The sequence below is a fragment of the Penicillium longicatenatum genome (assembly GCF_028827895.1).
Source record: "Penicillium longicatenatum strain IBT 33135 chromosome Unknown contig_7_segment0_segment0, whole genome shotgun sequence".
Lineage (NCBI taxonomy): Eukaryota > Fungi > Ascomycota > Eurotiomycetes > Eurotiales > Aspergillaceae > Penicillium > Penicillium longicatenatum.
Window position 1 is genome coordinate 2076976 of NW_026643124.1, and position 15579 is coordinate 2092554.

The window sequence follows — 15579 nt, forward strand, 5'->3', positions numbered from 1 at the left end:
TCTGAATTTTCTTTTATTTTTTCCCCATTTTCTATTTCTCTCTTTTCTCACCAGAGCGAATTGTGTACGAAGTACAGTACATATGCACGGTAAGCGCTCCAGTGACGTAGTCGATCGCTGCCCAGTTGGGACTCTTCATCCCGCTTACACCGCTAGGACTAAACACGTCCCAAGCTCTGCCTTGTTGATGACATTCCCAAAAATCGGGCTGTTTTTCCATGATCCAAGACTCTCTTTCCAAGGGTTGCAAATTGTTCAACCTCCCGTAGGAATCGTATCCATAGACCCTTTTCCCACTGCCATTCTGCACGAGCTTCAGGTTCCATCGGATGATCCCCTGAGATGTCTCCACCCAATCAGCGATCCACAAACCGCGCATAGACCGCTGTATAGAGTAGATCCTTGCCAACGGACTCCCGGCTCTGCCAGCTTCCTTTTACATCCCTGTCTCGGTCCTTTGCGAGCCTAGCTTTCCGAGCCGCAGGTGCCCAGGTGGGGAGGCCTTTTGCACCCCGAATCACTCCGAATTGAATGGCCTGAACATGCATTGTAGACTTAAGAATGTGAGGAATCCAATGCGGATGTGAATGAGTCACCGCCCCTCAGTCATGCTCACCTGCATTGTACTTAAGCTCTAGATCACATGCGTCAAATGAAGATGATGCTATTCCCAGTGTATATAAATAAAAGAGTATATAGAATGAACTATAAAGATGACCAGTGACCAACAAGATGTCCCACGGTCATGGTAAGCTCAGAAATTAGTCATTTACTATGCGATACACATACATACTACTGTTTCGCGGCGACAACAGCTCGGGGACAGGCAAACATATCCCCGACCATGGAGAACAAACATCTTGTGCGAGTTTGATTTCTATCGTCAGATTCTATTCTCAGGTTATATCGTCAGATCATATCATAAGCTATATCTCTTAGACTCAGAGCCTCAGAGCCTCATTCTTCGATGTTGCTGATGTCAGCGCCAAGGTATCGGGCTCATGGTTGTTAACGATTCTTAGAGCGGAGACAAAGAAGCTAGTACAGTATACTGTATACCCGCTTTCCAAGAATCCAGCCACCGATAATTCCGAGGCCCACTCTAAAGGTCTTTATTGAGCTCATATCCAGCACACTGGAATATTGATCCAAGGACCGGGAAATACGGCAATAAAGTCAGAATGACGGTCACCAAAGGGTCCAAACTATAACGCGTCTGTGGATCCACGGCAGAACCATAAAGTATGATGGGTTGATTTTTACTTGTTATACAAGCAGGAACAAAAATGCCAAGAAAGAATCTGCTCTCATCTGACAACCTGGTGATCATCACTTGGCAATCATTGGCTATAATCGAATCGTACATCCGCCGCCTTCCGGGAGGGATCCGCAACGCACACGCACTTGAACGACGCACCGGGAAATCGGCTGATTAATGATTTTCTCGTTTCTTCTCACGGAGAACAATATCCGGTGCCTGTAATGGTACCTATCAGATGACATGAGTTGTAGAATCCCTCTCGGTCCTCCTGCAGGAAGCTCAGTCTCGGCTTTCCTTGTACCCCGGGAACGACGATCATACGGTGGCCCGCCATCAAGCAATATAGGAGCAAACCTTGGAATATAAATGAGCTCGTTCACCTTAGATTCAATGATTTATGTCGTACTGTTGAGACTTTGGATTGATCGCTCACTCAGCTTCGCGTAGACTTTCTCCAAGGAACGTCGTCTGTGCTAAAGCACAGACAACACGACTAAGATCGACAACGTACTATACATCTAACATGCCGACTCAAGCGGTGTTACTTTCCTAAGTAAGATAGCCCTTTGAGGAGTCGGATGTACGGCACGAGACCTTCCGCAAGCCGTCTTGGCTCTGGCATTTCCTCAGGTACCGTTGGCGCCCAATGAACATTATGGGTTGACTTCCCGTGCGATCAGCATGATTACCGGACTTGGGCACGGACTAGCACGTAGTAATAATGTGCATAAATTGTTCATTGAACTTTAAGTGACCAGCTGATCCTCGAGAATATCTACCCCAGCCACGTTAATTTCCGTCTTGCATGTGAATAAATGATCTACTTTACTCCGTACAGCCACAAACTTTGGAAAGGGTAAACAGGGATTTTCATAGTCCTTTCATGTGCGAAGCATCCTGATGTTTTCCTACCAGTTGCCGATGTCGCTTTCGCTTTTTGGAGCGTTGGAGATATAAGGCCAGGAATGGAAATTGGAGTTGATGATAGTTGACGGAAACATCGCAAGATTCTTGCTGTGTAGGATGTCATTGACTCACCACTGACATTGAAACAATGATATCTTCATCCATGAATCTGGGGAAAAGCTGCTTAACAGTGACAAGGATTTTAGTAAGTGAATTTGGGATACTACCATAGAGCATGGGACATTTTTGAACTTCGAGTAGGTCTCTTCAATGGCTTTTGACATATGCTTGGCGACGCAAATCTCTACGTTGTTAGCTTTCCATGTCTGGGGTATATCACCCGGCATATTGATCTGAGCATAGTTCATTTCACGACGCCACATGATCACGTGGACGCGCATGGAGACAGATCGAGTGTCGCAAAGAATCAAGAGGTCACATGCGCATTATAGGCCTTCATGAACTTGACAAGGCAGATAAGGCCCTACTGGATTGTATGCACATGACTCCCTGCTATATGTTAGGGATCCGTTTCCACGATTCGCTGATAGCGCGATACCAGACGGAAGACACCCAGCAGATATTTGATGTATAGGAATCCATGTGTTGCCAAGACCCACATTCTTTCATCGCCGTAGAGAACCTCGATGCTCAAGGGAGCAACTATTCGTACAGAATCCAGGCACCATTCGGATGACATAAGCAAAGACGCCGAATGGATCACATGATCTAACCCTGAAACAGGCTAGCGTGAGAATCAAGCGAGTTGGCCCGTGCACTTCCCCATCGGGGCGGCACACAACGATTTTCTACCCCGAACCTTCGACTTTCCTTCAACAGCGCCAACGACCCTCGTCAACAACCCCCCGTCAACTCCCCCCCACGACAACTCAAGATGACTCACGAGTCCGTTTGGTTCAGCCGCCCCCGCAAGTAAGTCGAGCAGAACGAACCTCTCGCCGTTGAAAATGCAGCAACTAATCAATTCACCTTTAGGTACGGCAAGGGCTCCCGCGAGTGGTGTGTACCCCCTTAGATTCCTCCCAGCGATAAGAAACGACGCACAAAGAAAGAGCGAAAGAACTTGCTACAAAGAGCACCGAAAACACGAACAATGAAGGAGGAACAACTTTGGCTAATTCATGTTCGATCGATACAGCCGCGTCTGCGCCCACCGCGCTGGTCTGATCCGCAAGTACGGCGTATGTGGAAACCCTCCTGATATATGAGACGCTGGTGCAGGCATACTGCTCCGAGTTTACGTCGCGAATCGAACTCAATGGCTAATACGGTTCTTTAGATGAACATCTGCCGTCAGTGCTTCCGTGAGAAGTCCACCGACATCGGTTTCGTCAAGGTTCGTTAACCTTTCCCACACCGAAAGAATTCAAGCATTCAGCCTACAAACCCTTGGATTTTTTTTCTTTTCAAGTCATCGATACTAACCTAGGTTTTCCGTTCAGTACCGCTAAACAACCAAACCATGTCCGCCTTTAAACACTTTTCTCGATTCCATTCGCGTCCATGATCCGTTTACGTGCCCTGGCGCTCGGCCACCATAGTGGCCCGGGAAGGGGAATGTTTCGAAGCGTCGGGAAATGTTAATGCGCCCACGTTTCTTTCGCATGACGGCTCCCAAAAAAAAGTGGTTGTTGATTCGTTATGGAGGAGGCATTATTCGTGTCTTGCATGGCACGGATGGACGAGTTAGGGACTGGGGTTGTTGTGTGAAGGAGTTTTTGAAAACGAGGATGTCATGTTATCCCTCATCCTTTTTCTTTATCCAATATCAAAGACGGGTTTTCTTCAATGAGTTCTGGATTCTGCGTACTTGGAGTGAAATATGGGGCTTTGGAACTGGCATTTTCTCGTCTGATGCAGTGTTTCGTCCAGGGTCCCCTTGGCTTTTTCTCCAGAGAATGGGAGGATACCAACGTAGATTTGGCTACGTAGAATGTAGTCTTCGCTGATGACGAGAGCTTTTCCTGTTTGCTCTGGTGAGGTGTGGCTGAAAGACTACGTTTTTGATATCTACAGTGACGACGGTATGAAAGAATGCTAGTTCTTATTGTCCGGGCCATGTCCGCTATGTACATTATTATTCAAATCCACCCTGCTAGGATCTCATCCGAGCGCTGAGTTCACGTCACATCCACCTATGGTAGGCTAAGTCTTCTCAGATCCAATTGACCGGATTCCGTAGAATAGGAGATAAGCATCCTGTTTCAAGACCTCCGCTACACTTGCAACGGTTACTTTATTATCGTCCATAAGCACCCACTAGAGCACGATTAGTAAAATTGCCTTGTCAAGTTTCCAGATCATGCAGCATACCTTGTCGCCAGCTATGCGGGTGAATGCGTAATAGTGGCCTGAATCCATGCTGCCCTTGTGAACGACGACCGTCGACAGGTCATAGATGTACTTGGAGGTGTCGACACGCTCCTTGTCTTTTTTGACGGTGTAGGGCAGCATGTTGAGTGTGATGGGGAAGTCGATGTGACCGTGCATCTTCTCCGAAGATGATGAGTTATGCTCGTACCGCTAGAAAATCGAGATTAGGAATGAAGCTCAGAAAATATCAGGGGGACATACCTTGAGATGCATGCAAAGGATAGAAGGTAGTTTGCGGATCTGTAGCCGCTTGGATGCTCGCTGGGGTGTGTTGCCACACTTCTCGCAGTGATACGAGGCATCCGGGGACAGGTCTTCGATCGCCGTGAAGTTGTCCAAGCAGCCAGTCAATGTGGCAGGGGTGGAGCTAGATCGGGGCGCCAGCTTGCGTTTCTTGTTCTGGAGCTGCACGTCGAGACTCAGGTCGGCCATGGGATCAAATGTGTGAGTTGTTTTGCCGCATTTGTGGCACATGACGCTGCTTTGAAGCTCGCCATAAAAGGTGCGGTGGAAAAAGCACTCGCACTTGGTACCGTAACTCTCGGAGTGACCAGGTGTGGCTGCATGGAGGGCATTCACGAGGAACTGGAAGTACTCATGGGCATCTTGTTGACGATATCCTGCCATGTCCTACGGGTAAAGCATTAGCGAGACTGTCTTAGATTCTAGTTGGAAAGGCCCTTTCATCCTACATACCCGGGACGCATCCCAGCCATGATAGAGCAGAGTGGCTGCCGATACGGCGTCGGTCTTTTCGCCGCTGTTGAACTCCATAAATACTTCAGTTGCGGCGCAGGCCATGCAAAAGCTCCGTTCACACGTGTGGATGTCATGCCCCCCTGCGAGGAAGTAGGCATTGAGAGTTGGGTCATGTAGCAAAGCTTGAAGAATTACTGATTGATAGCATGTTTGTCCCATATTCCAAACACCACGGGCACCACGACGGGAACAAGGGTTCTTGTAAGCGTTATTCTTGACGTAAGCCTCGGAGGCTGCGTCGGTAACCCATGCACCTTTTGCGTCTATGTGAAGGTCAGTGGGCCAATCTTTCCATCAACACAAGAATCTAGTGGGATCATGCTAACATTCGAACTTAGCCTGAGGCCCGCAGAGTCTTTCGAGACCATGATCATACACAAGGTCCGCACAACTCTCACAAAAAAGGAAACGGTTCCGAGATTCCATGTCTGGAGGAGAATTAGCGACCAAATGATCATTGAAACTCCGAGAGTGTACATACAGAAACCATGTCCGGTCTTCTTAGTGTGAGCTTTTCTTTCTGTGTTTAGACAGATCTCGGGACAGGAGACACAGTGATACTTGGGTTTCAGCGATGATACAGTGCGCAGGCCGGTAGTCTGAATCGCCACGGGCTCTGGCTTGGTGTACGGAGCCAGTGAATCATACAGCTTGCGAAAGCTAACTTTGAACTGGCCTGCAGTCTGGCCATTCTTCAAGACAGTGGCCAGATGCTCTGATAATTGGGGTCAGTCTGGGGTCCGATCTAGATCCGCAGCCACCAGGAATGCCAATACATACCGCAGCCGAAAGCTGCCTCGGAGAGGAGGTGGATTGAGTCAAGGTTTGCCATTTTAGGACCGTGAGCTCGAAACAGAGATTAAAAGGGTGAATGACAAGGGTGGGGCCCTGGAAGATATGCAGAGATAAAACAAGAGGAAGGTGCCGGCCTTCTATGAGGAAGAAAAAAGAGCAAAGAAATAGGAATAAGAAGAGTAGGGCAATGAAGATTGTCAATCAGACCAATTATCACCAGATGGTGAATGGCGGGATGGCAAGGGATCTAATTCAGTCTCAAGGACTTCCCCTGAATAAGGCCAGCATTTCACTGTGGAGAGGTCAGCTTATTTGCACTCGATGTATACAATGAACGATACCGACCATACCACTCACAAAGTAGGAATAGTGGAGATAGGGCGTGGAGGTGCTGAAAGGGTATAGCAATAGCTCCGTTGCGCGTGCACTCAAGGGTTGCCGTGCTTAGCTCGCTTCAGACAATCATGCCCCGCAATTTAATGATTAGGCCAATCAACCCAAGTAGTATTGCAGTTCCAGTTGGATTGGAACCAAGTCAATCCTATACACAGAGAAAGGCTGGGAGGCAATGAAAGGGAAGAGTGTTCATTTGTCATCGGAAACGGACTTATTTTTTTCGGCGCCTTAAAGCCTGAAACCCCGATCGGAGCAAACACCCGCTACGTCTTCAATTTATACACTTAAAAGATGTTCATTGCGTTTCATTGCTCATAATAATTACAGGGATATCATAGGGGTCTTCCATATGCAAATACTGTCTCACTTTCTATCTCCAGTCCAGTCCCCGCCCACTCCACTGGGGCGTGCAAAGACGTCATTGTGGAATATGGCAGAGATCATTGCTTGCGATCCATATCCAAATTTGGCGGCAGTGTTCAATGTGACTGCATACGGCAAGAGACAACAGGCCATAGGTCAAGGCAATTCACCGAATTCCTCGGCCCCGGGGAAGAGCGCTCGGTCGCGCACTGCTCGAACCTCGTGTGGTATATCGGCTGGTTGCCGCGCCACGCGTTGTACCCCGAGTGGTACCTCGAGTGGTACCGCGTGTTGTTCCGCGTGCTGTACCCCTTGTGGAGTACTTGGATGTCGGTTTAGAGGAAATCGTGCTAGGTGGGTGCTCGACAAAGGATGTGTCCGTCGTCCTAGTATGCGGTTAACGTGGCGTCCTCGCATAACGAAGTCGCAGCAGATTTGTCAATGCTTACAAAAAAGTCATTTCACCGTCCTCTACCGGTCGCGCAGCCTCACTCTCATGCTCAGCCTCTGTTTTGTTGTTAGATTAAATCTTTGGTTAAGGTGGACTCGACCTCATACCTTTCTGTGCCTCACCCTGCTTCGCTCTCCGAAATGAATCTGCAATTGGAGCCTGCTCACCAATAAGTAAATTTGAAACACATCGATCGCATTCCTGTCGCTGGTTCATACCTCCGGGAAATCCACGCAGAATGCGTTCATGTTCAAGCCATACAGAAAACTAGCGAAGCTGTCGCTGAAGCGCGTCAAGCTCTCGTGCATCAGTTGCAGGTGCATGAAATTAGCCTCTAGGTCTGCCATGGAGTCTGCAAGTTCCGCAAACTGCGGCTCCAAGGCATTGATGGCAGGCTGAGTGTATCCGGCATTGCTGATGCTATTCCCGTACCCGTGGGCTTCTCGGAGGGACGAGCGGGAGCTCGGTCGTAGCGGAGTGGTCGGTCGGGAGGAGGGTCTTGGACGTGAAGATGATCGAGGGGCGAAACCGTCCATGATGTGTTGAATGGCAAATGGAGGGGAAGTGAAGTTATTTTGTTTTGATTTCGGAATTCGAAGGCGGTGGGCACAATAAACATCAACAGATGCATAGAATCAGATATCTTTGGAAGGGAAACAATCCAATGGAATTGGGCAAATAAGTGATTCAGCTATCGAGTGAGATTGTAGGTTTAGAGGCGATTGTTGACTCTATGACCTAGTCAGAGTCGTACAGCGTGAAGCGCTAGTAGATTGGGTCAACTAAATGTGATGGGATGACTTCATTGACGACCATCATGAAGATCGAACATAACAACCTTGAAATTTCCCATCTACGCATGTTCTACCTAGGGAAGTACAATATAATCTTATCAGTTGAGGCGATGAATCTCGGGGTTTTCATGTAGATTCTTTCGGTCATCATTCCCCGCATGCGATCGAATTCCTGATTTTCTCGAAATCCACCTGAACTCCGCCCCAATTGGTCTTGTGTCTCGCCAGGGTCTTATCTGTTATACTTCCCCAATTGCACACTTTTAACTTCTTTTTTTCCGCCATATGCGGGCCTGTTCGATTCTACGCCGTCGCATCCATTCCTCGGCCAATCTCATTCCCCGTCAGACCGTCAACGGCTCGCAATTCCGGTCCCAACCACTCGCGAGACCCTACTCCACATATCGGCCACAGCAACCGAGGGAAACCTCATCCTTCTGGATCGCGTCCACCCTCCTGACCATCGGAGGAGGCACCTGGATCTACCAATACCTCTATCCCTCTAATCTCCCGCACCAGCCGCAACCCCGGCTGCCTCCGAACGGCCAAGACCCTTTCCTCAGCGTCATTGATACCCTCCAAGTCATGCCTATCGAACCAGCCCCGGGCACCGTCGGGACTCTGACCCCGGAACAGGAAGCCAAGCTACGAGAATTCTGGGTCCTGACCCTCAAAGTCTTTGGCGTCCCGATCGACGCCTTGGAAGCTGATCTCAACGCCTCTAGTGAACCCGGTCCATCTACGCCAGAGAAGAAACCCAAGCGCCGCGGTTGGGGATTGTTCAGCCGGGGTAGCGAGGATGATGGCGATGACTCTAAGAGTGTGTCATCAGCCAGTGGCGTCAACTCGAACGTAGCGGCCATCAACATCGCTGAGGGCGATGACAAGTACGGACAGTCCAAGGAATACCAGCAGGCGCTGAAGGATATGAAGCCCGAGGAGATCCGTACAGCTTTCTGGAATATGGTGAAGCAGGATCATCCAGATGCGCTCCTTCTGCGGTTCCTGCGCGCTCGCAAGTGGGATGTTAACAAGGCTTTGGTTATGATGATCTCGACTATGCGCTGGCGCTTGCAGGATGTGCATGTAGACGACGATATAATGGCCAACGGCGAGGCATTTGCCTTGAAGCAGTCGCAAAGCTCTGACCCTGTGGAGAAGAAAAAGGGCGAGGATTTCCTGTATCAGCTGCGTAAGGGTAAGAGCTTCCTTCACGGTGTAGACAAATTTGGTCGTCCCATTTGCGTCGTTCGTGTGCGTTTGCATAAGGCAAACGACCAGGATATCGAAAGTTTGGAGAGGTTCACAGTCTACACTATTGAGACAGCCCGGTTGCTCTTGGCTCCTCCGGTAGAGACCGCGGTAAGTTACCCCTCTGTGGTCTTATATTGCTATGGATCTGACAAAGAGCAGACTATCATCTTCGATATGACCGATTTCTCCATGGCTAACATGGTGAGTTTGATATCTGGCTGGCCTAACAGTGATATACTAATCACATCTTCCAGGACTACGCACCCGTGAAGTTCATGATCAAGTGTTTTGAAGCCAACTACCCCGAGTCCCTGGGAGCCGTCCTCATCCACAAAGCCCCATGGCTCTTCTCCAGTTCGTGCCCCGGTTCATCTCGAATATCTATCCGCTAACAAGGTTCATAGGCATCTGGAGCATCATCAAGGGCTGGTTGGACCCCGTCGTTGCCGCCAAAATTCATTTCACCAAGAACCGCCAAGACTTGGAGGCCGTCATTCCCCCAGGCCAAATCATGAAAGAGCTGGAAGGTGATGAAAACTGGGAATACAAGTACCCCGAAGTCGAGGAAGGAGAGAACAGCCTGATGGAGGATACTGAAACTCGCGACAAACTGCTCGCCGAGCGTCACGAGCTCGCCAAGGATATCCAGAGCATCACAATTGAATGGATCCGAGCCGCCGCCAAGAAGGAGTCCGGAGCTCTGTCTGCCGCCGAAGAGAAGCGCGCAGATCTCATCGAGAAACTGCGGAAGCAGTACTGGGAAATTGACCCGTACATCCGGGCTCGCTCCCTGTATGACCGCCTCAACATTGTCCAAGGCCATGGAAAGATCGAATTCTACCCGACTACTGTGAAGGCGGACATGGAGAAGGTGCGGTCTGGCACGGCCGAATAAGGTGCAGAGGCTATATACGCTGCATTCGACACGGATTTGTGTAGCATACTGTTATTGACATTCGAACCTAGACTTGATCTTATTAGAAATAAGGGGTGTGCGGATTTGTATACAACTTGGACTTGATTTGACCCATCACTTGAGGTTACACAATGGAAACCAATAATTGATTCTAATCACAAGGATCATCCCACTATCCCATTTCTGATATCTACTACCTGGGAGAGCCGATAAAGAATGCAAAGGCATTTACATCCTAGACATGATCCTCTCGTGCAGAGACTTCAAATTGTCCATGTTGGCCTCCTGACTAGGCCAGCCGATGCTCATGCCTTCCTCCTCGTTAGGCTTGGGGATCTGCAAGTATGTCAGTATATATAACCAAATGACGAAACCAGAGTCAATCCTACCATGTGGAAGTGAACCTATTCCAGGGCAATTAGTAAAGGCCATCTTCAAGATTAATTTCAACTTACGTGGTCAACGACCTGGTGCGCAATACGGCCATTGTTCTGCAGGATATTGAAGTCCGTCACGCCACTGGCCTTGGCAATCTTCTTTGCGACGGGCTATGTAAGGGAACAGGGTTAGCCAGGTCAAGGACCTTGGGGGTTGAACCGAGAAAGACCCGTGGACATCTAGTCTTATCTTGCACCTTCAACTCTCTCCACGGACACATTCTCAATGTCTTCTCCCCTGCAAATAAATCTTTCTGGGGGTGTTTCGCTTACCAGGATCTCCAGCAGGTCCTCATCGGGGATATCAGTGAGCTTTGCACCGTGGAACTTGGGGATCACGAGCTGGTCATTGCGTCAGCCAAATTTTATGTCTTATTGAATTGTGCTCCCAGGCTATTTGAACGTCATTGACCGAGTCGAGTCAACAATGCCATAACTCTTAGCTGTATCGGACGAGATCATGCGGTCGCGTCCGGTGCGGGGCAACAGAAATAGCAAAGCACTTACCGCATGGCCACGGCTCAGCGGCTGAATATCCAAGAAGGCAAAGACCTTATCACTCTCAAAGAGCTTAAAGGAAGGGATGTCACCTGGGATACACGTTAGCTGTGAACGCGGAGTCGGTGGGAGGGGAGAATTGTCGAGCTATAACCTATAGCCTCATAGATACAATAGGATAGACTGACCCTTGATAATCTTGCAGAAGATGCAGGCGGCGGAGGACATGGTTAATCTGGCAATTAGAGTGTTTTTGTGATGAGAGTACAGAAGGTGTCCAATTCTGACGTTCTGGCGATCAAGCTGAAGTCATCGAATGCGGGGTGGAGCTTAGAAGAAAATTAAGAAAAATTGGTCGGGGGTGGAATCGAACGTGGGATGTTACAATTTCTAGGTCCCTTATATTTTATAATTAGGGGCGAAATGTGAGGAGTGGGACAGACTAGTGCAGAACCCATTTCTTGCCTTTTACCAGAGATGGCCGTGGTTTGCCCACAAAACTCCTCTATACAATCTTTGGATCTACACTGCGACACAGCTGTCGTTTTATTGTTTTATTTTTTGTTGGTGACATATTATGTTAAGTCTTCTGATTGTGTTCTCTTTTTCTAATTTATTTTTATCCTCGAATTCAGGGTTTTGGAAATGCTGGGGTTGTGTCTTTAGATCTGATGGGCCGTGTACTTACCACGACTTATTGCGGGCCTACAGTACGTGCATCGCTACACCCACGGCCCAAATATTCCACAGTCTTCATTAAGAGAAAAAAGTGTCTGGGCTCCGGCGACTTCATGGGGCATAAATTGTACAAAGCATTTGTCGATTCACCATAATACACCATCATAACACTTCCAGACCTTAGAAAGCATCGTCAGCATAGCTACCCCGGTATACCACAGATACATTAGCTATACTTATTGCTTTTTGGAGTATATTTCAGCTATTGCGAGCTCATAATACATTAATGTAAACCATTCCAACAAATCTCGAAGCTTGGCTGGCTATCAATTGATGTTAATAGTGGAGGCTCAATGAGCGACGGAGTGCGGGTGCATATCCAATCACAGCAAGCGAATTGTCAGACCCGTTGGAGGGGAGAAAAGTGCAAGATGCAAAGAGAGACATTCAACCCTGTAGATATGCATGGCTGCTAGAAAAACATGAATGTACTCGAGTGTCTGAACCAATATAGTAATTTATAAAACAAGAAATTACTGAGAAGCAGTAGATTCTTGGAGCAATGATGCTCGACTCTTCCTAATCAGGACTAGCGTCCTGGTCCCGTGCCGAACCTGCGAAATGCAAGTCCATCAACTCCAAGGACCTCCAATCCCTCTCATCCCCCACTCCACTCCATTCCCCTCCCCGCTGGTCTCCTCTGATCTGCTCTATCAGAGACCATGCAGAAATCCCGGGCATTCAACTCTACCCTGGGTTCCCGGGCCTTTGCCCCGGCCCCGCGGGTCTCCGTCCACTTCCAGCGCCGCAACCTCCAGGACGTCGCTATCACCCGCACTGGAAAGCCAATCCTGAAGGTCCAAGGTGGCCGGTAAGTACACAATTGCACTACCAATGGTGAAATGTTGCTAATGTTGGTCGCTTTTAGCTCTTCCCTCGGAGGTATCCTACTCGCGCTTCAACCCCGGTCTTCATCGAATATACTCACCTCTCCCGATAGGTTACACTGCCACCGTCTTTGGCGCCACTGGTTTCTTGGGTCGTTACATTGTCAACCGTCTTGGTAGGTCAAGGATTGGTTCTGTACAGAGGAGCAATTGACACTAACATCCCGTAGCTAAGCAGGGATGCAACGTCGTGATCCCCTACCGTGAGGAGATGACCAAGCGCCACTTGAAGGTCACTGGTGATCTGGGCCGTGTCAACTTCATTGTATGGCGCTTTTCCAACCATCGGCAGTTTAGATTGGAGCTAATAATTTTCAGGAATATGACCTGCGCAACACCCAGTCCATCGAGGAGAGCGTCCGTCACTCTGATGTCGTTTACAACCTTGTTGGTCGCCAATATCCCACCAAGTGAGTGCAAGAACTTTTATTCGGCTTTGAGGAGAGGTCAATTGACCTAATTCAGGAACTTCTCCTACACTGATGTCCACGTCGACGGTACCGAGCGCATTGTTGAGGCTGCCGCCAAGTACGATGTCGACCGCTTCATCCACGTTTCCTCGTACAACGCCAACCGGGCCTCTGAGTCCGAGTACTTCGCTACCAAGGTAGGTTTCCCCCTGCTAGCGAGTCGATTGCAGAGATACTAAGACATCATAGGGCTGGGGTGAGGAAATCGCTCGTTCCATTTACCCCGAGACCACCATCGTACGACCTGCCCCAATGTTCGGTTTCGAGGACAACCTCCTTCACAAGCTTGCCGGTGTCACCAACCTGTTCACTGCCAACCACATGCAGGAGCGCTACTGGCCTGTTCACGTATGTCGCGTGGTCCCACTCAATGTTGCTCTCACTAACTTATCCTGCAGGCCATCGATGTTGGCAAGGCCCTCGAGATTATGCTCCACGACGACAGCTCCGTTGGACAGACCTACGAGCTTTACGGTCCCAAGAACTACTCCACCGCCGAGATTGCCGAGCTGGTCGACCGCGAAATCGTCAAGAAGCGCCGCCACTTGAACATTCCCAAGGCCCTGCTCAAGCCCTTGGCCCACAACCTCAACAAGTTCCTCTGGTGGCACACCATGTCGGCCGATGAGGTCGAGCGTGAGTTCCACGACCAGGTCATTGACCCGACAGCCAAGACCTTCAAGGATCTTGGTATTCCCCAGACCGAGCTGGCCGATCTGGCCGATCTGACCTTCCACTACTTGGTATGTTTGCACCTTGCGCCCTATGAATCTCCTTACCAGTGCTAACATCCTGCAGCAAATGTACCGTAGTGCCTCCTACTACGATCTCCCCCCGGCCACCGAGCGTGAAAAGCGTGAGGAGAAGAAGTACGTGCACGTACTGGATGACCAGTAGTTTGTGTTTTTAATGTGTATATAAGCCCTCCTAGACCCAATTTCAATTTCCTTGTGTTGTCTGGAATCTAGAATCCATTCGTAGTTGAGTTTACGCTCGTTGTAATAACCAGTAGCTAAGTGGTCAACCCCAACTATATACTCCGTAGCTCCGTGGTGCCCCGCAATCGCGATAACCAGAAAATAATCCGACCTTGAAACTTTCCCCAACAACCGATCACAATGCCTTCAACCCCAATCCTCCTCCTAAAAACCCGCTCATCCCCCCACGATGGCTATGACGACTTTCTCTCGGCGCAAGGCTACATTCCTTCCTTCATCCCCGTCCTAGAACACCGCTTCAACACCAAGAACCTCTCAAACGTCCGGGAGCTATTCGCATCCGGCGCATTCGATCTAAACCACACGAATACCAATGCCGACTCCAATTCCAATGCCGATACCCAGGATGCTCCCGAAGCTTTCAAGAAATACGGCGGTATGATTTTCACCAGCCAGCGCGCAGTGGAAGGATTCGCAAAGATGATTGAGGAAGATGGACGTGAGTGACATTCCTCCCCCACACCTGGATACTTGCACTTGCATACTTGCATACTTCGACTTCAAGCGATACTAACCACATCCAGTCCGCCTCCCATCAACACCCCTGGTCCTCTACACAGTAGGCCCAGCGACGGCCCGAACCCTAACAACACTTCGAGACAAACATATCCCCACCGCAAAGATCTACGGTGCGGACGCAGGGACGGGGGAGAAATTGGCCCACATGATGCTGGAGCACTATAACGCCTTACACGGATGTACATCCACATCGAGTGAAAAGCCAGGCCTGCTCTTCCTAGTCGGCGAACAACGCCGCGATATCATACCCAAAACACTTATGTCAGACTCATTACCAGTCCAGGACCGGATCCCCGTGCATGAGATTGTGGTGTATGAGACTGGGGAGATGGGGTCTTTTGAGAGGGATTTTGAGGGTGCTATAAAGCGTGCGGAAACGCAGGGGGACTGTTGGGTTGTGGTTTTTTCGCCTTCTGGGTGTGAGGCTATGCTTAGGGTTTTGGGGTTGGGGCCGTTTAAGAGTGATGGGGATGGGGAGGAAAGAAGGGTATTCGTGGCTACTATTGGACCTACGACGAGAGATTACTTGCGGAGTACGTTTGGGTTCGAGGCGGATGTTTGTGCTGAGAAACCTAGTCCTGAGGGTGTGCTGGAGGGAATCAGGAGGTTTATGGAGTTGCGTGACAGCACATAGATTGGATCTTGTTACGATTTCGGTTCCGAAATTCAGTGTATATAGTGTTTGTTTCACGTACGGGACCAAGTGCAGTTGGATCACATAGATTTTGCGTATTTTCAATGCT

At 49.3% G+C, this 15579-nt stretch overlaps 8 protein-coding genes across 8 annotated transcripts; 4 read left to right on the top strand and 4 right to left on the bottom strand.

Moving 5' to 3' along the window:
• Window positions 1-356: 356 nt before the first annotated feature.
• Window positions 357-548, bottom strand: N7484_011037 (uncharacterized protein; the record flags this gene model as incomplete). Its single annotated transcript, XM_057121424.1, has 1 exon — window positions 357-548. The coding sequence occupies one exon, from the start codon at window positions 546-548 to the stop codon at window positions 357-359; it is 192 nt and encodes a 63-aa protein (XP_056967178.1).
• A 2360-nt stretch (window positions 549-2908) lies between these two features.
• Window positions 2909-3794, top strand: N7484_011038 (40S ribosomal protein uS14). The gene is made up of 5 exons (XM_057121425.1): window positions 2909-3100; window positions 3164-3187; window positions 3327-3369; window positions 3468-3524; window positions 3631-3794. Exons 1-5 carry the CDS (start codon window positions 3063-3065, stop codon window positions 3637-3639), a joined length of 171 nt encoding a protein of 56 aa, XP_056967179.1. The 5' UTR covers window positions 2909-3062; the 3' UTR covers window positions 3640-3794.
• A 539-nt stretch (window positions 3795-4333) lies between these two features.
• N7484_011039 (uncharacterized protein) lies at window positions 4334-6152 on the bottom strand (the record flags this gene model as incomplete). The annotated part of the gene is made up of 7 exons (XM_057121426.1): window positions 4334-4447; window positions 4502-4711; window positions 4763-5191; window positions 5258-5583; window positions 5647-5748; window positions 5802-6035; window positions 6101-6152. The coding sequence occupies 7 exons, from the start codon at window positions 6150-6152 to the stop codon at window positions 4334-4336; spliced, it is 1467 nt and encodes a 488-aa protein (XP_056967180.1).
• An 888-nt stretch (window positions 6153-7040) lies between these two features.
• Window positions 7041-7861, bottom strand: N7484_011040 (DASH complex subunit DAM1; the record flags this gene model as incomplete). Its single annotated transcript, XM_057121427.1, has 4 exons — window positions 7041-7260; window positions 7324-7381; window positions 7433-7484; window positions 7544-7861. 4 exons carry the CDS (start codon window positions 7859-7861, stop codon window positions 7041-7043), a joined length of 648 nt encoding a protein of 215 aa, XP_056967181.1.
• A 543-nt stretch (window positions 7862-8404) lies between these two features.
• Window positions 8405-10268, top strand: N7484_011041 (CRAL-TRIO domain-containing protein; the record flags this gene model as incomplete). The annotated part of the gene is made up of 3 exons (XM_057121428.1): window positions 8405-9574; window positions 9628-9727; window positions 9778-10268. 3 exons carry the CDS (start codon window positions 8405-8407, stop codon window positions 10266-10268), a joined length of 1761 nt encoding a protein of 586 aa, XP_056967182.1.
• Window positions 10269-10517: 249 nt separating this feature from the next.
• N7484_011042 (HIT family protein) lies at window positions 10518-11458 on the bottom strand (the record flags this gene model as incomplete). The annotated part of the gene is made up of 6 exons (XM_057121429.1): window positions 10518-10625; window positions 10679-10693; window positions 10745-10837; window positions 11000-11068; window positions 11234-11316; window positions 11413-11458. Coding segments are annotated over 6 exons (414 nt in total), but the record flags the coding sequence as incomplete, so codon positions are not given.
• Window positions 11459-12624: 1166 nt separating this feature from the next.
• On the top strand, window positions 12625-14216 carry N7484_011043 (complex I NDUFA9 subunit family protein; the record flags this gene model as incomplete). Its single annotated transcript, XM_057121430.1, has 9 exons — window positions 12625-12773; window positions 12831-12844; window positions 12903-12965; window positions 13020-13114; window positions 13168-13259; window positions 13315-13456; window positions 13509-13667; window positions 13718-14062; window positions 14118-14216. The coding sequence occupies 9 exons, from the start codon at window positions 12625-12627 to the stop codon at window positions 14214-14216; spliced, it is 1158 nt and encodes a 385-aa protein (XP_056967184.1).
• Window positions 14217-14437: 221 nt separating this feature from the next.
• On the top strand, window positions 14438-15470 carry N7484_011044 (uroporphyrinogen-III synthase HEM4; the record flags this gene model as incomplete). The annotated part of the gene is made up of 2 exons (XM_057121431.1): window positions 14438-14756; window positions 14842-15470. 2 exons carry the CDS (start codon window positions 14438-14440, stop codon window positions 15468-15470), a joined length of 948 nt encoding a protein of 315 aa, XP_056967185.1.
• Between the last annotated feature and the right edge of the window lie 109 nt (window positions 15471-15579).

Bases quoted from the DNA above. Each gene is read 5' to 3' on its own strand.
- N7484_011038 (XM_057121425.1), top strand. From the start codon at position 3,063: ATGACTCACGAGTCCGTTTGGTTCAGCCGCCCCCGCAA. The intron at 3,101-3,163 runs GTAAGTCGAGCA...ATTCACCTTTAG, and splicing joins TGGTTCAGCCGCCCCCGCAA to GTACGGCAAGGGCTCCCGCG. The intron at 3,188-3,326 runs GTGTGTACCCCC...CGATCGATACAG, and splicing joins GGCAAGGGCTCCCGCGAGTG to CCGCGTCTGCGCCCACCGCG.